At 41.1% G+C, this 26,521-nt stretch overlaps 1 protein-coding gene across 1 annotated transcript in view; it reads right to left on the reverse strand.

Moving 5' to 3' along the window:
* Positions 1–24,558, reverse strand: part of DAPP1 (dual adaptor of phosphotyrosine and 3-phosphoinositides 1) — a gene marked incomplete at its 5' end in the record, with an annotated part of 59,632 nt that extends 35,074 nt beyond the window's left edge. The window contains 3 exons of the mRNA XM_082838172.1: positions 1,708–1,841; positions 4,454–4,576; positions 24,458–24,558. Coding sequence (XP_082694298.1) covers positions 1,708–1,841; positions 4,454–4,576; positions 24,458–24,558 — 358 coding nt within the window. The remainder of the gene's footprint in view (positions 1–1,707; positions 1,842–4,453; positions 4,577–24,457) is intronic.
* Positions 24,559–26,521: the final 1,963 nt, after the last annotated feature.

The following is a 26,521-nucleotide window of genomic DNA, read 5'->3' on the forward strand; positions in this document are numbered from 1 at the left end:
TAGAGGGAGAGTTTAAAAGAAGGGAGCTGATTTTGCTTGGCGAGAGAAGAGGAGGCTGGAAAGTAACGATGGTAATGGCTTTGAAGGATACAAAGAGTTGCAACTTACAGTCATCATTCATTCATTTATTCATTCACTCACCCAAAGCACCACGCACTGTACCAGGACCTGGGAGACACAGAGAAGGACAAAAATTGAAGTAGACAAAACAGAGTCCTTGGCTTCAACATCTCCTCTCCATTGCCAGTGACCAAGAATTGAACGAAAATGAGTGTAGATTGGGACACAAGTAAGAAATAAGTCTGAAGGGAAGGGATTTGAAATTGAAATGCTTGCCAAGACCAAAGTAGCAAAGGAAATAAAATCATTACCGCTTGCCCTTTGTTTATGAGAATTATTGCTGGTTAAATGATAAAGTAATTTTCAGGGTTGATTAGGAGAATTTCCACCAGAAACAAAAAAGATGATTGCCTCAATTTTATGGTTTGAAATAATCTATCAAAGACCTTGTACGGTCAGTATAAAGTAAGTCAACTATTTTGTGGTTTCCACTGTGCTTTTTGTCTTTCCTTGACTCTGTGTGAGTCATATCAGGGTCTATTCAGGCCACAGAAATAGCAGAAAAGGAAAAGGCACTGGTGGCATCTCTCCCAGTGTGATCAACAAAAAGCCCACTAACCAAGTTTACCCCGAAAATGAGTGTGTACAAATTCGCAGCAACTGACTCTGCTATTAAGGTTTGAATTCCTCTTGTGCTTGGTTCTTGGAACTGTCCAACTTTTGATTAACTGAGAATCATCAACAATTTAGGACATATAAAATTGTGATTCTATATCACAAATACAGAGGAAATCCTTTATTTAAATAGTATAGACAAATGAGTTAGATAATTTAAATACCAAGCGAGTGTGTTTGTTTTTTAACTTGAGTTTTCTGGTTCGACTCTAACCACCCAGAAAGGAAATTTTAAACTATTTCCAGCCATACTTAAGTGCCATGTAAAAACTTACCAGAAACCAAGACAAGAGAAACAGAATTTTAGGATGAAATTAAGAAATTGCTCAGGAGAGTAATTTCTAGTCAGTATTTTTAATATTCAATGATCTTTGGGAAATTGCATTTCATTTTAAAATGCTCAAAAACTGCTCAAAATGATCATTTTTGGGTCTCCCCAGTATGCAAACTTCTCATACCTAAACTTCTGAGGAATCAAAAAGCTGTTCTTTCCTTTGTTCTTTCTTTGTTTACTGTATATATCATTATAAAACAAATAGGTCATTTTAAAGAAATGTGTGCTTTTAATCAATCCATTAAATAACACATTCTGAGAAAAATACCTATTTTGCACAAGGCACATTGTTTTCTCCTAAAAATAATACTAACATACTGACACACACACACACACACACACACACACACACACACACACACATATATATATATATATACACTGAAGTATATATATACTGAAATATAATATACTGAAGTATATAATATACTGAAGTATATTATATACTGAAATATATATATATATATTTTAATGTAGCATATGGCACTGTAATTGGAAAAAAAGTTTCTAAACATATCCAGTTGCTTATAGTATGCACATAATTCAATAGAAGTGACAACTATTTAATTGAAATCCGCTTTGTCCCGCCTCCATCCTGAAACAATATCTCACAGGTCAAGTATCTGTTCATAGCTTACCTGTCTCACTTCCAATCAAAGGCTGATTTGCAAAATGCTTGACAAAATCTTTCAAAGATGAGAATTCATTAAAGCCAAATTTAAATGAATATCCAGTATATTCAACGTGAAAGTGTTTGACGGAGTCTTTGGCTCTAAAAGGGAAAAAAATGTTTAACATTATTTAAGAAACGAGTATCTTTTTTGAAGGGGAATGTAACCTTAGGCATTAGCATTACCATTAAACCTTCTAAAAGCTGAGAGTTATGACACCATCACTGAAACCACTGGCACTTAAAGAACAGCGCTGGTTTCTTCGGGCAGAGCGTGCTCTCAATTTTTCATTCTAATGAAAGACAAGAGCCGATGCTCCCTGTGAATTCTCTGACTTGCCGAACGAGTCTTTGAACATTAACCTCTTAAGGGGCATGAGTTTAAGAAGGGCAGGAAGAGAGATGATAGAAATGGCAAGTCACTCCCTCCCCGTATTCTTCTCTGTGCCTGGCCCTCCTCCCTTACTTGTTTGGGAGTCAATCCAAATTCTGCTTCTGTCACTTAATCAGTTATGTGAGCCCAGCCCTTTGCCTCCCATGCCTATTCCACTGCCTGCTGAATAAAATATCAGATTTCCTACATTGTCATTCTCCACTTCATTTTTGGAATAAGGCAGAGAATTAAATTTTTAAAAATTTATATATATATACTTGATTTGACCCAATCCTATCTTTCAAGCCTCACTTCCACTATTCCTCTCTTGCAGGGCATGCTGCAACTTTAGCAAGCATCAGAATCACCTGCAGCGCCCAGGTTTCTGGACGCTACCCACCGAGTTCCTGATTCAGTAGGTCTGGGGTGGGGCCTGAGATCTGTATTCCTAACCTGCTCTCTGGTGATGCTACTGGTCTGGGGACCACACCTTGGGAACTCCTGCAGTGCCGCCACGCCTACTGTTCTCCTAGGAGTTTCTGCCTTTGTCCCTTAGCTCGTACAGCTCCCTTCACCTGTGACGTCTTCCACTTTGTTCCTGATCAAGTTTCAGTTCAAATGCCACTTACTCTATCAAATATTGCTTGCTACTTCCAGCTTGAGTTACTTGCCTTTTCTCTTCTCAACAACCCAAGCACTTACCCTGTTTTCTTTCATGGCATTTACAGCGCTCTACTTTGTAGTAAGGTATTTGGATATGGTCTTATTGCCCCTGTGAGGCTATACTTCCTGATGTCAAGGTCTCTGAATCTTCTACAGCACTTATCAAAGTGGTAGGCACAGAGCGGATGCTTTGAAATATTTATTATTAAGGAAGCGAATGACCAAATGAATAAAAACAATCATTCTCCTGAGCTGGTCTGTGATTCCTCTTACTTTTGCTGGTGGTTATTATTTTTTAAAGCATTTCTAAGTGCTTGTAATGGAAATTAATATTTTATATTTTAACTTTGTATATAGATGTAATATATATATCATCTCTTTGTAAGGAGCTTATAATTGTTCAGGCAAGACATACGAAAGTGAAAAGTTAACATTCTTTTAGCCAACAATTGCACAGATTTGTTTGAGATCTGGGGGAGATCCATGCGATAAAGGATCAACAATCTAACCACTTTAATGCAATTTTAACATTTGCTGTTGATCTGAGAAAGCACAATTCCTGTTTCCCCCAAAGCAGAATTCTATTTTTGGTGAATATTTTTCCCAAAAATGTTTTTTAGAAAATTTATAAATAAAATAAAACAATAATGGTTTGAGGTTATTGGCTGGGTGGCCGAGGGCAATTACATGGAGTCCTCACATCACCATTCTGACCCAGGGGCAACTCCCTGTGAACCCAGAAAGACTTGTTACATGTCAGTGGACGCCAAGGTGACAGATGCTGAAAGATAACCAATGACTCCCCCCGATTATCACGTGACTAGGTCACCTTCTCTGAAAGGGAGACCAACCAGGAGGAAGGGGATGGGAGAGAAACCCTGGAAGGACAATCACTGTTTTGAGCAGGGCATACATGGTGGGCACTAGATTAACTTTCTTTTTCTTTCTTTTTTTTTTTTTTTTTTTGCGGTACGTGGCCCTCTCACTGCTGTGGCCTCTCCCGTTGCGGAGCACAGGCTCCGGACGCGCAGGCTCAGCGGCCATGGCTCACGGACCCAGCCGCTCCGCGGCATGTGGGATCTTCCCGGACCGGGGCACGAACCCGTGTCCCCCGCATTGGCAGGCGGACTCTCACTCACTGCGCCACCAGGGAAGCCCTAGATTAACTTTCTTAATAGGTGAAATGGAAATTCAAGAAAGAAGGTCATTCCATTTATAGAAAAAAACTAAAAGTTGCATACTGCCTGCTTGAGTTTGTGATTATGAAAACTGCACAGCCACAAGTCATTCTGATTTTCCAGAGGAAGCAAGGAATAGTGAAAGGGGCACCGGGCCAGGTTTCAGGGATGTGATTCTGGTGCTGTTTCTATCACTGATTTATTGGGTGGAAGACACTTTACCACTTCAGGTTTCAGTTTCTTCATCAGTCAAGCAAGAGTTCTGGGTTAAACAATTCATAAAATCTCCTTCAGCTCTAACATTTTTTCTCCACCAATGGAAGGGGCAAGAATGTTTTTTGCAGGCTCACCACTCAGAGCTTGGCATCCTGGGACCTGCTGGTCTAGCAGGAATCAAGAGAATTCGGTTCTCTGGCCATCTGAGTGTGATCATGGAGTCAGTGCCCCTATAAATAAGAGGTGGGACCCCACTGAATTTATAGAGTTCTTAGGCATCCTACCTCACAGAGAGAGAGTACAGCCCTGTCCTTTCATTGCTGTTCCGCAGAAGGTAGCTCCCGTCGCATCCATTGGAGAGGAGAAGAGCCTCGGCTGCATGTCGGGTGAGGTTACCATGGTACCACCTGCGGAGGAGAGAGCAGCGCTTTCACTCAGGGTGAACAACAGGAGGACTCTTCCTGCACTGGCTTTTCCTCTCAGCAATATTCTCCACTCTGGGAGGCCCGAGACCAAACTCTGAGCCAAAACATCAAGAAAAGGAAATTGCTGGATGAGGCTGAAGGGGAAAGGAGAGAGTTGGCTAATCGCAGAGTGTTATGGGTTGAATTGTATCCTGTTGAGGTGCTAAGCCCCAGTACCTCAGAATGTGGCCTTATTTGGAGTTAGGGTCTTCAGTGAGTTATAATGAGGTTATTAAGGTGGGCCCTAATTCAATAGGACTGGTGTCCTCTTGTGAAAAGGGGACTTCTGGAGACACACTTGCACACAGGGAGAATGCCATGTGAACATGAAGAAGGCCATCTGCAAGTCAAGGAGGGCGGGCTGGAGCAGATCCTCCTTCACAGCCCTCCAAAGGAACCCACCCTACTGACACCTTGATTTCGGGCATCTAGCCTCCAGAACTGTGAGATAATCAGTTTCCGCTGTTTAAGCCACCCGTTTCGTGGTACCTTGTCGTTGCTGTCCTAGCAAACAAACACACACTTTACTTTGTAGACAGAAAGTTTTTTAAAAATCCAAGTCAAAAATAACCATAAGAATAGATTTTGGCCAATTTTCTCTCTTTCTTTTGGTCTCTCTCTCACACTCTCTTTCAAAAGTGTGGTACCACCTTTTGCAGTGTAGAACACCACTGAGCTGTTATACCAGAGTCCGTTGTCATGAGGGAAATGAAGTTGAGCACAAGGAATTCAGATGTTTTATACTGAGATGCAAGCCCCATCCAATATTGTTTCAAACTGACAAATATCTGCACAGCTGGGGAAGTCCCAAGGACATTCAAACTGATGTATGTGTTTTAAAAAACAAAATACAGGGCTTCCCTGGTGGTGCAGTGGTTAAAAATCCGCCTGCCAATACAAGGGACACGGGCTCGAGCCCTGGTCTGGGAAGATCCCACATGCCACGGAGAAACTAAGCCCGTGAGCCACAACTACTGAGCTTGCGCTCTAGAGACCGTGAGCCACAACTACTGAGCCAACGTGCCACAACTACTGAAACCCACACGCCTAGAACCCATGCTCTGCAGCAAGAGAAGCCCCCACTTGCCACAACTAGAGAAAGCCCATGTGCAGCAACGAAGACCCAATGTAGCCAAAAAAAAAAAATTAAAAATAAAAATAAAAAACCAGAAAACAGAAACATATCAGAAAAGGTAACATATATCCACAGTAGAAAAAAAATCTACGTAGTTCAAAAGAAAACATAATGAACATAAAGCTTTTTTCTCTCCCTTAATCCTCAGTCCCCCATTCCTTTCCCCAGAGGACCCCAACGTTAACCATTTTTTGTGCTTCCTCCTGAGAGGTATCCCGTGCATTTAGACGCATTCAGGCCTGTCCGCTACCGCAGTTCTATGGAAATAAGAGCATTCCAGGCACACTGTTGTGCACCTCACTCCTTCTTCCTAATGACAGCTTTTTCCCGTTCTTTTTAATGAGCGGTAGAGAGAGTTCAGTGTGGTGATGAGGACCGTGGGCTCTGCAGTCAATCTGCCTGAGTCCCGATCTGGGTGGCACCTCTTATTAGCTGTACCACTGTGGGCAAGTTACCTAACCAATCCGAGTCTCCGTCTTCTCACCTCTAAAATAGAATTAGTAACAGTTGTACCCTGTGGGCCAGTCGTAAGTTCTGTTCACATTAACACATATGAAATGGTCAAAACAGGCTTGGCAAACAGCAGGGCTCAAAACACATTAGGAGTTGTCGCGAAGCCATTGAGATCCACAAAGCCATAACTTGCAATGTATCTTCTGGGACGTGATTTTCTTGTTGCTTAAATATAATTGTTGATTACTTTCAACTTACTGCAGATAACAGAAAGCTAGGTCCTGGGGACAGTAGCTGCTGCAAGGAACCCACAGTCCAGGGCAGTGGAGGGGAAGGGAACACAAGCAATTACACAAATATTGGTAATGTCAGTGAACTAAGTACTGTTAAAGAAATGTGCATGGTGTACAAGGAAGACCCCTGCTCCGGGGTGAGGGATCTTACTGGGATGTCCCTGTGGCACGATACTTTCACCTGATGATAAAAATTAAACGTAAGACTAAATGTAGAAGGAAGTTTCTACATAGGTCTCCGAGCTATCTGTTTTCTAAATCTGCATTTGCTAATATCTGCTTCTTTAGCACATTTCCTCTTTGGGGCAGAGATGCCTCCACCCTGTGTTAGAAATGTGCTTGCTAGCTGAAAGCAATGGCAAGGTGAAGCATTTTATAAGAAATCCCATTGACTTATTTACCCATTCATTCGACTAATTCCCAGACAGGCTCAAATCTTCACAGAATGAAATTACTATAAAAGACAATTGGAACCTAAAACTAGTATGTTGTATGTCAATTATACCTTTTTTTTTTTTTTAAAAAAAAAGGACAATTGGAGGAGCTAAAAGTGAGGCTCTCAAAAACGTCAGGTTTGTTTACAGACAAAATTCTAATTCCTTTTGATAAGTGAAATCTCTACAAGGTCACAAGTTCTTAAATACATTTTGCCTGTAATTATTTTTTGAATGAACATTTCAGCAAACCATTTAGTTTGAGCCAATAGATTACTTATGTGAAGCAACAAAAATTTTTTATTTGTTTATTTATTTATTTATTTTGGCCACACAGTGTGTGGGATCTTAGTTCCCCAACCAGGGATCAAACCCGCGCCCCCTGCATTGGAAGCACAGAGTCTTAACCACTGGACCACCAGGGAAGTCCCTTGAAGCAACAAAATTTGATCAACAAAATTCTAAAATGTAAAGAATTTGAACATTCCTTGGGATTCTTTTCAACAAGATCTGATGTCTATCTAAACCATTTACAGAATTCTGATCATTCCAGTTTGGCAGTTTTTACTGAGAACTTTTTTATGGTAATCTTTTAAACAGTAGCTATATATCATAAACACATAAGAAATCCTTGAATATAAAGCAAGAAGGATCACACTGTGCTCTAATTTGGAACATCTCAGCGAGTGTTAATTTCTGGGTGAGAAACATCACTTGGTTGAGTCAACATCACTGTCACAGTTTTCGTGGAGTCCTGGGCCTGGGCAAACCTAAGACAGAGGCTGCCAGGCAGCCACCTACGCTTCATGATGTCTACAGGGCAATGAGGACCCTCATTCCCCAAACAACTCTTCCACAAATACCTAAACTCCCTGTCTTAATTGAGTTAAGCATCCTTTCCTAGGAACTTCCGATTAGCATATCTTCCAGGGACGTGACTATAAAGCCAAATAACATTACATACCCTTTGCAGGAATATGTCCATCTTTGGTAAGGATGGTTCAAGACTGTGTACATAAAGAGTGAAAGGTTGAAAATACAGTCTTATTCAGCTGGTAGTTTTCCCACAGTCAACCTTCTCTACCTTCTATCATTTAACTTTATAAATCTTTATCTATTAAGCTCAAATCTGTGCAAGGCATTGTATTAGGCAGCTCAAAGGAAACACAAACCCAGGCCGAGCCTCAAGAAACCATTAATCTAGTCAAGAGGGTAAGACAAGTACTTTGCAAACTACATCCAAGAGAGAGTAAAGTATCCAGTGGGGGTTATAGGAAGAAAGATCAAGGCCATTTTTTGAATGACCCAACATCTAAGTAGGCCTTGAAGAATATGTAAGTTATTTTTTAAAGTGTGCATTATTTTTTTCTGATTATAAAGCATATGTAGTAAAAATTAAAATATGTACACATACAGAAGAGAAAATGAAAGTCTTTCACAGAAGAGGAAATATGTATTTCAAATAAACAGTCTTACTATTAATCAGAAAAATGCAAATTAAAACAACAATGCAGTACTTTTGTAATCCACCAGATCTGCTAAAATTGAAGGATTAGCATTAAGTACTGGAGAATTTGGGGGCCCTGGATATTATCATCTACTGTTGGCAGGTGTTTAAGTTGGAGGGGAACTTAGCACATCTAGTGTAACTGGACATGCACACATGACCAGCGACTCCACTTCTGGTGGCTTATTAGTGAAACACTCACACGTACACAGAAGGAAGTGTGAATTAAGGTGTCTACTGAAGAGCGTTTGTGAGAATAAACTTTAGGAGCCATCCTAAATATCTACCAACAGTGAGATGACAGATAAGTGCAGTGCAGTGAGTGCTCATAGGATGAGATTATGTTAGAAGTTAACTGAAAGAGTTTGAAAAGCTAAGAGCGTTGTTGGTTGCCAAATGATAAAGGCAGGGGGTTGGGTGCTACCAACACATTGTGAGGGGGCACCAGGGATGATTACCACCCTCTGATGGCCGATGCAGTCCTGAACAACTGAGAATTGTCCCGCTCAGAATGCTAATCACTCCCCCACGGAGAAACATGGAGTGAATATTTGTGTCCGTGCACATCAAAGTTGACAGATCCCAAAACATATTGTTAGGTTAGAGGAACTGGTAGCAGGTATAGTCTGAAACCACTTCATTTTGAAAAATCTCTCTCCTTCCCTCCAAACAATACAACACATACAATAATATATAAAAGCACAAAATAGAAGTCTGATAAAATACACACCAAACTCATAAGTTTGGTCCTTAAAAAAAGGAACCAGCATTGAGGGTGTTGTTAAAGGGGACTTTAGCGCAATCAGATTTTCCTAATTTAGCTTGTTCTAATGAAAAATAAAATAAAATACATGCATATATTAATTGGGTAACTAAAATTTGAAAAAGAGAAAATTGTATGTCTACCTTGATCCAACCTCCAGGGCCCTGTTAATATTGGCTTTATTTAATTATTTTACTTAATTTACTTATTCAACTATTGTTTACTGAACACCGGAAATGACCTAGCATTTGCGGGGAGGGAGAGAGAGACTTTTTCTCTATTTAAAGTCTGGTGGGATACGGAGTGACAATCGTTCAGGGAGCTATTTTGTGCAAAGGGAATAACAGGAACAAAGGCCAAGAAGCAAGAGAATGCCAGGTATGTACAGGGTCAGAGCCCTGCATGGTGGGGTGGGGTGAGTAATTCAGGTGAGTGCCAAAGGGCAGCAGTCAGGCATGGCGAGACGAAGCTGGGGGGAGACTGATGCTGTCTTATACTGGGCCCTGGATGCTGACAGTTCCCTGGCTGATGTCTACGGGGCTTTTCATGGATTAATACGCATATACAATAGCTCATTACATAGAGTCCTAATTGCACGGGCCTCAAGTTCCTGTAATTGGGACTGTGTTTAACATTTTTTTATTTTGTTCTTCTGATTATTAGATGGAAGAGTCCAATTTTAAGGGGCTTGAAACTTACAAAATTTGAAAGTCTCTTTATGAAAATTAATGTAAAATTACCAAAAAAAGAAAAGAATAATTATTTAGAATGAGAAATCACAATAGATTACAAATTTTAAAAGCTGACATCAACAAAATGAAAAGGCAGCCTACTGAATGGGAATAAATATTTGCAAATCATATATCTGATAATGGGTTAATATTCTAAATAGATAAAGAACTCATACAGCTCAATAGCAAAAAAACAAATAATCCAAAGCAATCCGATTTAAAAATGGGCAGAAGATCTGAATGGACATTTTCCAAAGCAGACACACAGATGGCCAACAGATATATGAAAAGATGCTCAACATCACTAATCATTGGGGAAATGCAAATGAAAACCACAGTGAGCTACCACCTCGCACCTGTTAGAATGGCCATCGTCAAACAGACAAGAACTAGCAAGTGTTGGTGTGGATGTGGAGAAAATGTTGGTGGGCATGTAAATTGGTACAACCACTATAGAAAACAGTAGGGGGGTTTCTCAAAAAATTAAAAATAGAGCTACTATATTGACCCAGCAATACCACTCCCGGGTATTTATCTGAGGAAAATTAAAACACTAATTAGAAAAGATATATGCACCCCGATATTCATTGCAGCATTGTTTACGATAGCTAAGACATGGAAACAACTAAATGTCCACTGATGGATGAATGGATAAGGAAAATGTTTTATATATATATATATATATATATATATATATATATATTCAGCCATAAAAAGAGTGAAATCTGGCCATTTTTGACAACATGGGTGGACCTTGAGTGCATTATGCTAAACAAATGTCAGACAGAAAAAGATAGATACTGTATGATCTCACTTATATGAGAAATCCAGAAAACAAAACAACCAACCAAACTAAACTAAACTAAAACAGACTCAGAGATACAGAAAACAAATGTATAGTTGCCGTAAGGGAGGGGGTTGTGTGTGAACTATGTATAGGAGATTAAGGGGTACTAACGGCCAGATATAAAATAAATAAGCCACAGGGATGCAATATACGGCATAAGGAACATGGTCAATAATATTGTAATAGCTTTGTAGGGCACAGATGTTTACTAGACTTAGCATGGCAATCATTTCATAATGCACACAAATGTCAAGTTACTAGGTAGTACACCTGAAACTAACATATTATTGTATGTCAAATGTATTTTGATTAAAAAAAGAATAAAAATTCACCAAGCTTTAACTATGAAAAGATAATAAATAAGTAAAAATAAAACAACAAATGAAAAACCAAGTTCATGGATATAGAGAACAGATTGCTGGTTGCCAGAGGTGGCGGAGGAAGGGATAGTGAGATGGGTAAAGGGTACCAAAAGGTACAAATTTCTTGTTATAAAATGACTAAGTCATGGGGATGTAATGTACAGCTTGGTGACTACAGTTAATAATACTGTATTGCTTATTTGAAAGTTGCTAGAAAAGTGGGTCTTGAAAGCTCTCATCACAGGAAAAAAAAGTTTTGTTAACCATGTGTGGTGATGGATGTTAACTGGACTGATTGCAGTGATCATTTTGCTATATATACATTATCAAATCATTATATTTATTTTACTTCTGAAATGAATATAATGTTATATGTCAATTATATCACAAATTAAAAAAATAAAAATAAAAAACTGACAAATACCACAAACATTTCAAAACTGAGAAAACAACTTATATTCATTAATTAAGTGTTTACATACCCCTATATCTTTTTTTCTCTATACTTTTGGCCATGTCATCTCTGGTTATTTCTTCATCTAAAAACAATTATATACTACAATTTTCTATATAGAAGATAGAATAAGAAGCCAGTCTTTTACCTATAATGCTTTTTAAAATTATTGATAGCATAGAAAAGTTATTTTCAACTTCACGATGTGATATTGCTAATGAAGTTTTTAGGACCGTTGGAAAATTTGAGAACCTCTATCAAATTTCTTTCATAAATGAGCTGTAAGATTTCAGGGTGTTTAAAATTGTAATGTTCAGGGACTTTGAGTTGACTACATTTATTTTAACTACATCACTAGGGTCTGTGCAAGGCAGAGGACCTGAAGCTGAAGCTTCATTGGCTTCACTCTCTCACTTCTGGTGATTATAAAAGCCATGTCTGCTTTTTATTTTTTTAAAAATTAAATAATTAAAAATGTTTAACTTAGTAAATAAAAGCCACATATAATCCCTCATCACAGAGAAAATCACAACCAGCAGCCTGGTTTATATTTCTAAATTTTGTGCAAAGTCTAAACCCTAATAAGACCCTTATTCAATCTTTGTTTACATATTACTAATGATGCGGAACTCACTACTTGTATAGGCAAGCCCATTCCATACTTCCATGATTGATGGCCAGAAAACTCTTGCCTATATATCAAATTACCGTTTCTTGCTGTACGGCTTTCAACAGATGGTCTCAGAGCTACTTCTTGGAGTTATATAGATGATACTTATACAAATAGTTAGAAGCATTTAGAATGTTCCCTCTTTTGCTTCCATCGTCTTCAACTTCTCCTTTCACAATAGATTTTCAGTCCCTTGATCACCCAGAGAACTTATCTCCTCTGAATACCTTCTAAATTTTCAAAATCTATCTTCAAGGTAAGACCTGACGTGCAAAACAAAGCCCCATCAGATCTCCCCATCCTGGCTGCCAGGTACACTGTAAGGCAACCCAAGATTGCATTCGTTTCTTGACAGTTGCATCATGCTGCTGATTCACGCTAGACCTGCTGTTGGTTAAAACCCCCAAGCAAGTCATCTTCCTCTGCGGCTCTGCCACTTCTCCCACAGCTGCATTAGAAAGATGATGTTTTTAGAATTAAGTGCAATAAGAAACCTTTTTGCTCCTGGGAACTGCCAAGCGAAAAGGAATGCTAATAAGCAGCTAACTTGGGTCACAAACACCCATGCAGTATCAGTGAAAATTTTGTGAGATGAGAGCTGGCCTTTGTCTCAACTCTTTTCCTTAGCAATGAGTCCTTCTGCTCCAATGACTTCTGACGCCTTCGTTATGTGACACCACACGAGTAGCAACCTCTGTCTTTCTCATCTGCCAAGGTGACTAATAATAACACCTGGTAGGAAAACTCTCTTATTTTCACGTTGGCACACTGACTTCTTTAATAAACCTCTTATATGAGTCTTTAACTTTTGCAGAAGAGAACAAGGTAAACACTTTGCTATTTATACAACATATTACGAATATGCTGGGCACTGTGCTGCGTGCTGGGAATACGACTTCTCTGCTATTTGGGATAGGGTTCATTCTCCTGAAACTTAAAAAAAAAAAGCCTTTTTGTCTCATTTTCTCTGAAGAAGTAAAAAAGAGCAAGAAATTACTCTTTATAACAGCACTTTCGAAGCAATGTTGTATTTTCCTTTTCCCCCAAGGTCCACACATCGTCATAAATAAGTCTCAAGGCTAATAGTGAGCAGAGGCTCATCCAGCTTCCAGAGAATATTTGTACTGGGTTTATGAGATTATCAAACCCACAGCTGGCCTTGGAGGAAACAGTGGCCTTATCCCTCCCATGATACAGTAACAAATCAGGAAACACCCACTCACTAAAGAATTTTCATAGCTGCCTCTCAGTAAGATACAGGAAATAAGATCAACCACAGAGAAGGCAGTCGGGCTTGATCCAGAAAGCTGGTCCTCAGTTCTGCCTCTCCTCTCATTCCCGTGCTCTTTGTGTTAGAACCTTCTGGGAAACTGCCCCTGCCTATTGGAGCCTTCACAGTTTCTTATCCCAATCGGTTTCATTGTCTTAATTTGCTGATACAAGTTTATATCTCATTCTGCTCTGTCCTTTAAAGGAGAGGCTTTCAAACTTTTCGAATTAGCCCACAGTATAGAATGTATTTGGCCTCCCTCTCTTTTGCCCCTCTCTACACACACACACACACACACACACACACACACACACACACACTTACGTTATAAACATACAAAAAAACCCAAAAAGTGTTATAGGAAACAACACTATTCTTCTAAACACTATTTACTATATTCTTTTCTATTTTTTTTAAACAAATATTGATTGTGACCCACTAAATAAACTTTAAGAACACTCTTGGGTTGTACCTGGTGTTTGAAAAACAATGCGAAGCCTTTCCACTCAATACCCTGAGATTTTGTTAGGAATTCGCATTTGCAGCCTTCCTAGACCTGTTGAATTATCATCTGTTTTTATCAAGAGCCCCACATGATTGCTATGCAGTTTAGCATTTGAGAAGCATGGAGCTGAAGAACTCTTGGTCCTAAAAACTTTAACTCATTTCAATAACCTTGATGGTTTGAGTGTACAGAGTGTGGTATCTAAAAGCGGGACAGAGAGAGCAAAGAGTGTACTAAGGAGCTTTACAGTACTTAGGAAATAAGTACTTAGAGGAAAAGAGAAGGATCTGTGGCAAATTTCATCAAAAAATCCCCCAATAGCTGCCATCTTAGTGATGGGGGCAGTAAATGGTATAGAAGGAGGAGCCCGTGAGGAGATGAAATGATCAGGGAAAACTTCATGGAGGAAGAATACCATGAGTTGGAACTTGAAGCATAGATATAGAATTCATCAAGTGTGAGAGAAAAAAGCATTCCAACCGGAGCAGTAGCATAAGCAAAGGCACTGAGGTTGACATATGCATGGTGTATACAGGAAACACAATGCCTACCTGGAACAGAGGGTCTATGTTGAGGAGTAATGCAAAACAAGACTGGAAGAACAAGTGGGCACAGAAATCAGTCTTGCATGTTAAAACATGAGCCATACATCCGTTTACATTACATACATCTTGGGGAGAAAATTTCTTAGTAACCCATGTTTACAGATTATTCATATATTGAATGACATATTTTTCCCCTTCCTGGCAAAGAGAAGTGACATAGAACCTAGATTCTGTCCCTTCAGGCTTATAAAGAGGACATACATTTCAACCCAAAGCAATAATAGAAATTCCTAATTGTGTAAGAAGGGCTAACAGGCGTTGGAGCTGAACAGCCAATGAAAGCTCTCTTCTTTGGAGAATTTTCATTTTTCTTTCATTTTCAAACTTATTCTCACTTTTGAATGATGCTGACACACTTTCTGAACTCTCTAGACCAAAGATGGTAAATGCGTAACCTATGATGCCATGGATAACAGAGCTTCTCTTAAGGCCATGGATAACACAGCTCATTGATCTGTCTTCTTGCTTGCTAGGTCTGTGCTTGGCCTCAGAATCCTGCTAACACAGTGATGATAGAATAAAAAATGAATCTATTAGGCAGTCTCAATCTAAGCAATTTTAACTTGGGCTCATGTGTCCTCAGCACTCGAGTCACTCCATGGAATTTGCCTGACTGCTGCTCGCCTTTGTGTACATTTGTTCACAGCGTGGGTGCTAGACACTTTGACTTCATGAAAACATGAAGCCCTTGACTCTTTACGCCATCAGAAATCATGGATTAAGGAAAAGGAAATGTCTTATTTAGCTCAAAAACTATCAGTGCAGCAATTTGTATTATAGTCAGGCCGTGGCGTATATTATGTGACAACGTGGTGTTGACCACATAAACATGTTAAGTCCCCTGTTCACAGATGTGGGCTTACCTTTCCATTGATCATAGCAAATGGACCCTGACCAAGGAGAGAACCAAGGAGAGGCTTTGCAAAAAGTTTGAAAGTTCTATGTATCGTAGTGTGATACATAGGGGAGGCTGAAGAAAGACCGTAGTCTTTCCAATCAGGAGGTTTCTGTGATGGAACCAGCTTGTCTGAGGCTTTCCACGTTACCATTCTAAATGTCCACATTTACAAATGCTAATAGCAGAGCTAAATGGTGAGGCCAGCTGCCCCAGGCTTTAGGAAGCATACCTGAGTGATGACAGAGGCAGAGTATGTATTTGGTCAAACAATGAACTAAAGGTGGGGCCCCAAGTGTTTTTTTGTGGAAGTCAAGGTTCAGCTACAGGGAAACAAGACTGAAGGGATATGATAATTCTGTGGGAGTTGGAAACCAGGATAAACTTGTTCTTGAAGGAGCCTGGTGAATGAGGCAAGGAGTTCTGAGAGATGGAAACACAGAAAGAGAGAGACTCAGAGATCCAGAGACACAGATGGGCACAAAGAGTGAGAGATACATAAGTCAAAAGCTGTAGAAAGAGAGGTATACAGACCTAGAGACAAGAGAAAGGCACAACGGCTCATGTAGATAGCCAGAGGCACCTAGGGACAGTGACCTAGGGAACACAAATAGAGACCCAATCAGAGTGGTCCAGAGACAGAGGCAGAGAAACCAAAGTGAGAGAAAGATACAGACCCACAGAGCATGACATGGGTCAATGCACCCAGGGCTGTCAGAGACGTGAGAGACCCAAGGGCAGAGTCACGGATGGGGAGATGGGGGCTGGGAGGCAAACTGCGTCTCATTCCAGCAGAGGTCCTCTCCAGTCCCCAGGTCAGCCTGCACAGTACACAAATGGCTGTAAAACCAAAAGAGCATCATTGCTCCTCCAGTGGTTGGGGCTCAGGGAATGTTTGATTTGGACTGGGAGCCAAAGCTCAGAGACTGACTAGAAAAACTATTTCATGGATAAGAGCTTGAGGGGGACTTGAACGCCTGGGCAGAGATTCCAAACCAGAGGCTCTCTCAGGAGGGCTCATCTCGGAGTGGAATCAAGCTTGACTCTGCACTTACTGTGGTTACTCTTGCATCCTATATACATCATAAAATGCTGCTTCAGGGTAATTGTCTTTGGACTGTAGTTGCCATTGACAACCTACCATTGTGGGTTGGGACAGGAGACAGAGAAGGTCACTTTCAGGAAGCTATAACTCTAGGAAAAAGTCCCAAACTCTGGGGGATGTAAAAAAAAGATCTTTGTTTCATTAGTTATTTCCTGTCTATTCCATTGCTCAGATGCTGCCTCTAACCAATGTCAATTTGTCCCAGCAGTAAAAACTTTTGTTAAAAGGACTGAGTGAGTCTGAGGGTAATAAATACAAGTACGTCACCAGTGTTGGTGTGGTGGGCTGAAGTCAGCGACCTTGAGTTCTGGTCTTGGCTTTGACCCAACTTGGGACAATTCAGATATTTAGACATCTGCTCTTTGTCAAGTGCTGAGCTTGGATGGAATAGACAAATACGCGTAACCTACTGCCCTGCCCCTAAGGAGATCACTGTCACAAAGAGTGTACGGTGCTCAGCCCAGATCAGGTGGCCAAACCTCTTAGGGCTTTAGGACTGACATCTAGAAAATGATTCTAAGATTATGTAGAGAATTAACCCAAAGTACAGACTCAGCTGGTGGGGAGTCAGAATCATACAAGCAATCACATGAGACCCAGGCAACTTTAGATATTTACAGTGAGAAAGCAAACCATGGATGGATTAGAAGAATTTCATGCCATTAAGATTTTCAAAACTGCTTTGATGTCATTTTGAAAACCTATACAAAAGCAGAACTCATTCTTATTTGATTGTGAATCACTTATGTTTTTAGCTCAGTAGAATCACTGGCTTCCACCCCTGTTCCTTCCTTACTATTCCCAGGTCCTCACTCTAGTTTCTTATACACCAATCTGTAAACTCTCTCACTCATTAGTTCTCTGGACTCATTACTATTGATCATGCTCAACTACCAGATTAATCTACCTTAAAAAAACCCCATGATGACCATGTAGTTCCACGTTCCTATAAACATTCAATGATTACATATTGTCAAATGATGTGTGACTAAAGTCCAAATTCAATCTATTTAAGGCCTTCCGGAATTTGGATCAATCTAAATATTCAAATTTTAATACAGGGCAACAGGATGGCCTGGGAAAGACCAGACCCAGAACCTGCTTTGAGAACGAACAAGAAGCAGATGATGAAAATGTATGCTACCAGAAAGTGAGAGCAAAATTATATACATGGTACGAGCGCAATTCAATCTACGTGTGCGTGCGTGCGTGCGTGCGTGTGTGTGTGTGTGTGTTTACAGAAAAATATTTTTTAAAGACTGGAGAGAAGTTGAGCAATATGTCATTTTGGGTGGTGGTACAGGGCTGACATTTTTGATGCTTTTCTTTATTCACCAAATTTTCAATAATTAATACATTTTATTATTATTTTAAAGTGTTTATTATAAATAATTCCAAATATACAAGAAAGTAGAAAACTAAGTATAAATAATACCCACATTTAAATAATACCCATATTTTAGGTGGAATAATTTTTAACTTTTTGCCAGATTTCCTTCATATATTTTTGGGTGAATGTTTTAAAAGTAAGTTACAGATAGCATAACACTTTAATCTTAAGTAATTCAGCATGTGTCTCTAAAAAGCAACATTCTCTTACATAGCTATACTTTTATCAAAACAAATTAAGTTGTTGCCTTTAGGCTTTTTAAATTTTTTTTTTTTTTTTTGCGGTACGCGGGCCTCTCACTGTCGTGGCCTCTCCCGTTGCGGAGCACAGAGCTCCGGACGCGCAGGCTCAGTGGCCATGGCTCACGGGCCCAGCCGCTCCGCAGCATGTGGGATCTTCCTGGACAGGGGCACGAACCCGTGTCCCCTGCATCGGCAGGTGGACTCTCAACCACTGCGCCACCAGGGAAGCCCAAACTTAAATATTTTTGAGCAAAGAAAGTCTAACAACAGATAACAGGAGCAGGCACTAGTAGTTGGGGAAGCAAGACCACAGGGAATCTGTAGGTGACCGAGTGACAGCCAAGACTTGGCTACGTGAGCTGTGGTTGGGTTCAGACAGGTCCACCTCAGGGAGGAGTAGCCAGAGCATGGGGGCTCAGACTAGGAATTTATCCTAGTTGACAGGATCATTGAGAGGAGTTGGTGGGAGCAAGAAATTAACCCAGGCTTAAAACAAACAAACAAACAAAAAAACAGGCTAAGTGTATGGTTATGACACTAGAAACTAGAAGAGGAAAGCCAGGTGGAAGTTTTCTCATAGAATGTAGCTGAAGGTGGGCACTCTGAGAGGTAAAGACCAGAGCAAGACTGAACGATGAGTAACTGCTGGGTCCCAGGGACTGGGAGGGTCTGAGTCCATGTGTACACTTTTTATTTTCTGAATATTCATATGTTTTGCCACTTTTACTGCTTTATTCATGCCATTTTCTCTTTAGAAAATGTCTTCTTCTCTGCCTTCAACTGACAAAAATCCTACGGGTTCCAAGGCCATCTTCTCCACATCCAATGATCTCCTCCTCTCTTGCCATCTGCTGTGTTCTTTATGTAGACACTGCAATGACCCTCAGTCTCTCTATCCTGCGTTCTAACTCCACCCACTCGTGCATTCTCTGTCCTCTACACTGTAAACTCCTTGAGGGGACAACCACTTCTTCTTACTGTCAGTAACTCCCACACTGTCTTGCATAATGTCATCATTCAACAGATAGGTCTATGAATAAATGGAAAAGAGAATGAATGAAACAAAGTGACCCCACTCGATGTGGAGAACGTGTGTGGCTGGATTTCCACATGTAAGTAGAAGGAAGTCACCGTTATCCATAGAGGAACAGAAACACAGCAACTGAAGAGGAAATTCGTTTGAGTCCAAGCAAGATCAAACTGTACACTAGTTACATACTCTCGCTCGGCCACAAGAGAATCACCTTCCATTTTTAGAGTCCAAGATTACGGAATTGTGCCCAGAAGAGGAACAAGCTTTTTTGCTCTACTTGGTATCAGCTCTGTAAACAGCTTCCTTTAAAGCTTTGAATTTACTATGCTTTTCTGAGCCTATTCGATTTGCCTAGCCCCGAAGAAAGGAATCTACACACAATTCAAAAAAGTTCTGATGAATTAGGATATTGATCTGGCTTTGTATATGCATGTCTGTTATGTGAAGAATGTGAAAGAATAATGTCTTTTAGTAAAAAAATGTGTTGGTGGTAGCAATCACAGAACTACTTTTTCTCTCAGTTCTCACTAGCACTAACAGTGCTGATATAATAAGCAGGAAGTTGTGTTAGTGGAGAAGCCTGTGGGCTCTGGGGCCAAACTCCTGGATTTGAAGGTTTATGAATGTGTCATCTTGAGCATGTGATAAAAGCTCTGTCCTTCATTTTTCTCATTTGTGAGCAGAAATGTCACTAGTGGTAGTAACTCCCTGGCAGTGAGGTGTGAATTTAATAAGTCATACAAGCAAAAGGCTTAAAATAGTGCCTGGCACATGGTGAGCATCCAACCCTTACTAAATTGCCGTTCTTAGAAGGTGTACCTTCTTCCATCGGTGGAGAGAGAGTCAGCTCTGGAGTACGCGCCTAGGCACTCTCGGGGCACCACCTATGAGGTCTGTGACCTGGACAGTTCACTTGACTGATCTGAAGTCGCCTTCTGCATCTATAAGATGAGTATAATCATACTGTATTGATGGTGTTATTGTGAAGGCCAAACTCTGTGAACGACCTGGTGCTGGCCAATGACCCTCACAACAGGAGGTCAACCTGGTTTGGTGGAATAAGCATGGCCTTGGGACCCCGATTCTCTGGGACTCCAGGCAGCTTGATTTCTCTGCTAATGAGTCTCCTCATGTGTAAAGCTGGAACGTAGATACCTTTTGAAGGCCAGAGCTCCTGTATGCAAAATGTCTGCCTCTTCATAAGACCGCGCTTTGGTGATTGTTACTTATTCCCCGGGTCGTCAGCAAACCACCATGTGAGGGCCAGTTCCTACCAGGGTACACGTTTTGGTGTAGACTGTGAGCCGAGCATGGTTTTACATTTTTAAGTGGTTAGGGGAAAAAAAGAAGAGTATTTTATGACTCGTGACAATTGTATGAAATTCAAATTTCAGCGTCCTTAAATAATATTTTGTTTGAACACCGTCACGGTCATCTGTTTCTGTGTTATCTACGGCTGTTTTTGCATGACAATGACAGATGTGAGTAGCTGAAGCAGAAATCATAAAGCCTGAGAAGCCTAAAATATTTATTACCTGGCTTCTGACAAAAAATGTTTGCTGATCCCTGATCTGCTCCAACCTTCTCTTATATGGGAAGCAGCAGAGAAATTAGTTTTTAATTAATTTACTTAAATATCCAGAGCTTTGAGTCTACTTTCTTGACTCTGACAGCACAGCCAAACACAGACACTTCCTTATAAAATTTGAGACGGGAAAATATATAAAAAAGGGAACATTTATTATATTTCTTGCTTGAAGGAATATGTCTGAGTAGATCATTTGAATATTTAAAGATATGCTAAAAATTTTTATTTCACAGTATCCCTTTTGTGTCTGTAGTTATGTAGTTTGTAGTTACATACAAAACTACATGGTTTTGTAGGAACCTTTGTTAGAGTCAAAGAATTGCTGGAATCATCAATTATTAACTGATTAGCAATTCTATCCTAGTTTGTTCCTTAGGGGGTGCCTCAAATATTCACTATTTGTTTCACAGCCCCGTCGCTTCATTTTGGAAGCCACACACAGCCTGCCTTCTGTTCCCAGTACACCTCCTGCTTCTCACCGACCGTTCTCCACAGCCTTTGCCCCTCCCTCCCCCATCCCATTCGGCCAACGTGTACGTGAAGCTGAGCAACCGTTGCAAATTGTGTTATTTCCCCTTTGCTTCTGGAAGCATTAATATGTTTAGGATGAAGGAAACTAAGTGTCTTTAAACTGATACTCTGCATGTGAGACACAGAAATGCATCTGAGTTGCTTGATTTAGGTACTTTAGAAAGAATGTCTTCTGAGCAAGTCGTGTGTGTCCTAGAAAGGCAGGGGATGGATTTGCTGCAATGCAGGGTTTAATCTGCACAGCTTACAGATGCCAGAACCTGAAAAAAAATGGGACCAAAGAACAAAGATCCCATCTCTTTAATTTAACCACCACCTTGTCTGTCTGTATCTATCAAAAATACAAAGGTAAGAACCTACCTAACTACTCAGATAACCTATTAAAAATGATTTCAAAATGAAGGCATTAAAACCAGCCACTTTTTATCTATCAACTGCTTTAAATCATTTTGTTTTTAGGGAGCGTTTTAAAAACTGAATTAATTAGAAGTTTGGGGGTAGATTATACCTAACCAGTAGCCTAGAGGTTCAAAGAAGAAGTTTCATTTTATTCAGAATTCTGCCAGAGGCAACAGGTCATTTTCAAGTTTGCTCAGATCTTATGACCTATGAGAGGTATATCAGGATTGTCCTAGAGGCACAAGTACTAACTCAAGTCCATTATTAAATTCTCAGGAATTTTGTAGTTAAACCCTTGGCAGCTTGAAAATGCCTGTGATTGGAGTATTTATACCAGGGAAACAGGCAGACTCTTGAATCAGGGCTATCCCTCACCCAGGTGGTTTAACTAACACACCACTGAGTACATTTAAAAAAATGCTTCTGAGGTTTCTTACTGGGGGGATGAAAATGCTCTAAAATTGATTTATGGTGATGGCTGTACTACTCTTTAAAGGCACTACAGGTTACTGAATTGTACACTGGAAATGAGTGAGCTCTATGATCTATAAAATATACCTCAATAAAATTGTTAAACAAAATGCTCCCAAACCCACAGACAAAATGTCAACGTTTATTAATGGCTTTAAGATTCAGGTACATATCCAACAAATAAGGGCACATTTACTCAGTGCTTCTGTTGGATTTCTATTCTATGCAGTGATTCTCAACCTTGGTCTTGCTCTGAAATCACTTGGAAAGTTTAAAAAGAAAACGCTCACCCCCAAGATACTGATGTCATTTGTCTGGTGTGTGGCCTGGGCAGGAATTTTAAAAAACTCCTTGGGTAATTCTAGTGCACAGCCAAGGTTAAGAACCGCAACCGTAGAGCAATTTCCCTAGACCACTGTAACTTGCCTGTTACAGAAACCATCTTCCAATGTTTAAGACATTTCCAGACTTTATGAAATAGCGAAGTAAGCACCTTTTTGGGGTGTTTCTGGGTTGAATTGAATGTCCATCTCTGCACATGGAGGGAAGACACAGTTCTGTTTCCTAGTGGGTTTTACCTGAGGTTGCTTCCTGCTACGGGCACTAAGGTGGGGAGAAGAGACAGTGTTTAGCTCATCTTTGTCATCCAAGTGAGTGCTAAGGGTACTCAAGCACAGAGCCTAGGCTCAAAGATGGTTGAATTAAAGGACCAGAGCTGAATATTTCCTTTGTCTCTCTTCTCCTCTGTGGCTTCCTACCGATCGTGGGCTGGGAATCCACATAACCAAACACATAACGAATGATAGTTTAATAATTTCATACGGATCTAAGTGAGAGCCAGGGTCCAGCTTTAGTGCCTGGACTCTGTGACACCCGCTTTGGACGCTCAGGGAACATTTTACCTCTGCAGTTTGGGGATTTGGTCTAGAAGGCTAGAGGTGTCCTGGAGCTCTGACTCCCTATAAGGGGAGTTTACTTTACTGAAAAGTCTAGCTGTTACGTTTGATTTACCTTATGAAGGTAAAGTTCAATTCTGAGACCTCAAGTTTAAAATCTAAAGACAGGACTTATTGAGAACGCTTACAACACCCCAAAATACAATCTCTGCAGTCTTGACGCAGAGAGATTTCATCCCTATTTTAGTTTTTCTCTGGATAAGGACATAGACTTGGCAGATTGGAATCCTGATTGGTAACTAATGTGTGACCGCAGGCAAGTTATTCAATCCCTTTGGTGCTTGTTTTCTTCCTTTGTGAGATGGAGATGATCACAGCTCTTGAGTGTTTGTGAAGATTAGAGCTATTTAGTGAGACAGCAGGTGCAGGTGTCGCCCCTTAGGAATCACAGGTGTCAAAATCAGCCTCACCAGGCTATTCCCGGTGCTTCAGGGGAAAGGAGCAGTTTCTGTAGGAAATCCCCTACGCCTCTCTTGTGTAACATTTGTTTCTTTTATTAAGTATCCTGATGAGTTGTCGCATCTGGTCCCTTCTTAAAGACAGGACCACAGTGCCTCTTCCTACCTAAATGTGTAACCTGTCTGGGGCAGAGTGTTTATCCTCTTCCTGACTTGTTAGTACTTAAAAGGCTCAAAGTTGCCCTAAAAGACATACATGCATACAAGAGCTCACAAATGCAGTGTCAGGAGAAAGAAACACACATGGGACACTGCTGTAGACACTTCCTCGTTCGTTCTCTTTTGAAAAAGTCCCTCTCCCTTACTGTAGGGTCTAGGCTTTCTGTTTATCTCACCAGCAGCGCAGCCCTCTTACTGTCAGTAGCTTGGAGCTCAGAACTTTTTATAGCACATTTATTCATAGACCAGATCAATAACAAGGAAACCCAGCAACAACCGCGACTACAGCCCAATTCTGTCCCTAAAATCTCAAAGAACGTCCAGCATTTGATTTTTTGGTCCCATTTTCTCCACCTACTTGTTTTCACATGTGGAAAGGTAATCCATACTTTCACAATGGAATTGGGCCCCCACAGACACAGATGAGTAAAGTGGAAAGGATAGAAGATTGGGGTGTCAGAGAGAAGGAGTGCTAAAGAGAATCGTTCATCAAGATGAGCATTTGCGTCGGGGTGAGGAGTTAAGGTTCACCCAATAAGCACCTGGAAAAGGGGACCTGCCCACTTACCCCAAGTCCTGGAGCAGCTCAGCTTCTCCGTCCGACCTGCTCCACAGATCTGAAGGATCCTGGATGCTCATTTTCCCTTCTGGAGATTCTGCTCTGCCCATTCGCACCCCTCGCGTCCGCTAAGCCCCTGCGAGGTGCTCTGGGTGAGAGGCAGAGAGAGACACGTTCTGCTGCCCCTCACGCCCTCCTCTCCCCGCTGAGAGAGAAGCCAGCTGTAGCTGAGTCTCCAACCAGCAAGGAAGTGAAACCTGCTTACTCCTCCCACCGACACTCCCCACTTAGGTGCTGGCAGGAGTGCTGCCTCCGTCAGGAAACATGCAAAGCTAGGTAGCACCTCTGAGGACACCCACACTGCATCGTGCCGCACGCAGCTTCTGGCAAAGGAAATAAAGATCAAACTGCTCCAACTGAGAGTGACTCTTAATTCCAACTCTCTTTGCGAGGCCAAAGCATAGTTTTTCCTTAGTGCTATTTGCCTCCGGTTTGTCCAGGATGCACTCCATCACCTACACCTTCCGTCTCACACACAAACATAAGGAACGTCGAGGAAGCTTCTGGATCTGGAACATCTTTCAAAGGGGTAAAGAAATCAGACTCAAGCCACTAGCTTCCATCAGGAAGTCTGGTTTTTAGCACTTTCTCAATAGTTCTGCTTCAATCACCTAAGCTTTCCAGCATACCCTTGACGTTCAGGTTGAGCACGATTCAGAGACAATTATCGTTCCTCCGTGGAAGAAGGATTGGGTGAGAAGAAGGTAGGAGAAGCTGCAGGGGGGCCAGCCGGGTGCCCAGCTAACAGGGCAGGTTAGAACTCCTGGAGTCTTCGAGTTCCATTTCCTTCCCTGGGCTTTTTCACAGCTGGTATTGCTCTGGGTCCAGACTCATGTGTAGAGAATGCCAGCTGCCGAAAAGTCCAGAAGGGAAACTGTCATCACTCTGAATGCTGGGGAATTGGACAAAGTACCGTAATGAATGAACAAAGAACATATGTTGCTTCCTGTGTTCTGTGTATGTAACCTGCAGGAGAGAGTATGCTTCTCTCTCTCGCCTGTTCTCTCTCTGTCTCTCCCTCTTGTCACACCTGACTCACTCAAGGTTCACCTGGGTGCTCTATAACTCACTTCTCCCAGTGCGTCTTGAGGACCAGCAGGGTCCCCAGGAGCTTGATAGAATGCAGAATTTGGGTCCATCCCAGCGCCTCTGAACCAGTATTTGCATTTAAACAAGATCCCCAAGTTGATTCCTGTGCGAGTTAAAGTTTGAGGAGACCGCTTTATAGGAAACCAAGATAGCAGAGCTGTTCCAAGAGGGGAGGCTGGTCGGCACCCGGCATTATTCCAGCTTTTCTTACAGTCCTTCCCTATGATCTGTTTGTCAGTGATGTGTGAGACCCTGGCTTACTCTGACTGCCAGGGAGAGATTCCTGAGTGGAGACTGAGCTCTGATTATGGTACATCAACTTTTAAAATTCTCTTGGCTACAGTTTGTTCGGAGAGAAGCACAGTGTCCACTTGCAGCAGAGGCCAGTCCTGGCCAGGGAGGTGCTGAATGTGAACACAGCTGAGATAGGGGGAGAGCCGGGCAGAGTTCTTGTTTCCTTTCTACAACTCTTTGTTCAGGGTTTTAGTATCTATTCCGTTCCTGTTTAAGCAAATTCTGGTTGTTCTTTTGCTTAACTTTTTTTTTTAGGAAACTAGCAGAATTTACTAAGACAACCCTCATCCCCTTTTCTTTTTTTTAAAAACATATTTTTATTTTTTACTTTTTAAAACATCTTTATAACTGCTTTACAATGTTGTGTTAGTTCCTGCTGTTTAACAAAGTGAATCAGCCATATGCATACATATATCCCCATATCTCCTCCCTCTTGCGTCTCCCTCCCACCCTCCCTATCCCACCCCTCCAGGCGGTCACAAAGCACTGAGCTGACCTCCCTGTTCTATGTGGCTGCTTCCCACTAGCTATCTATTTTACATTTGGTAGTGTATATATGTCCATGCCACTCTCTCACTTCGTCCCAGCTTACCCTTCCCCTCCCCGTGTCCTCAAGTCCATTCTCTACGT

The sequence above is a fragment of the Leucopleurus acutus genome (assembly GCF_964270905.1).
Source record: "Leucopleurus acutus genome assembly, chromosome: 4".
NCBI classification, from domain to species: domain Eukaryota; kingdom Metazoa; phylum Chordata; class Mammalia; order Artiodactyla; family Delphinidae; genus Leucopleurus; species Leucopleurus acutus.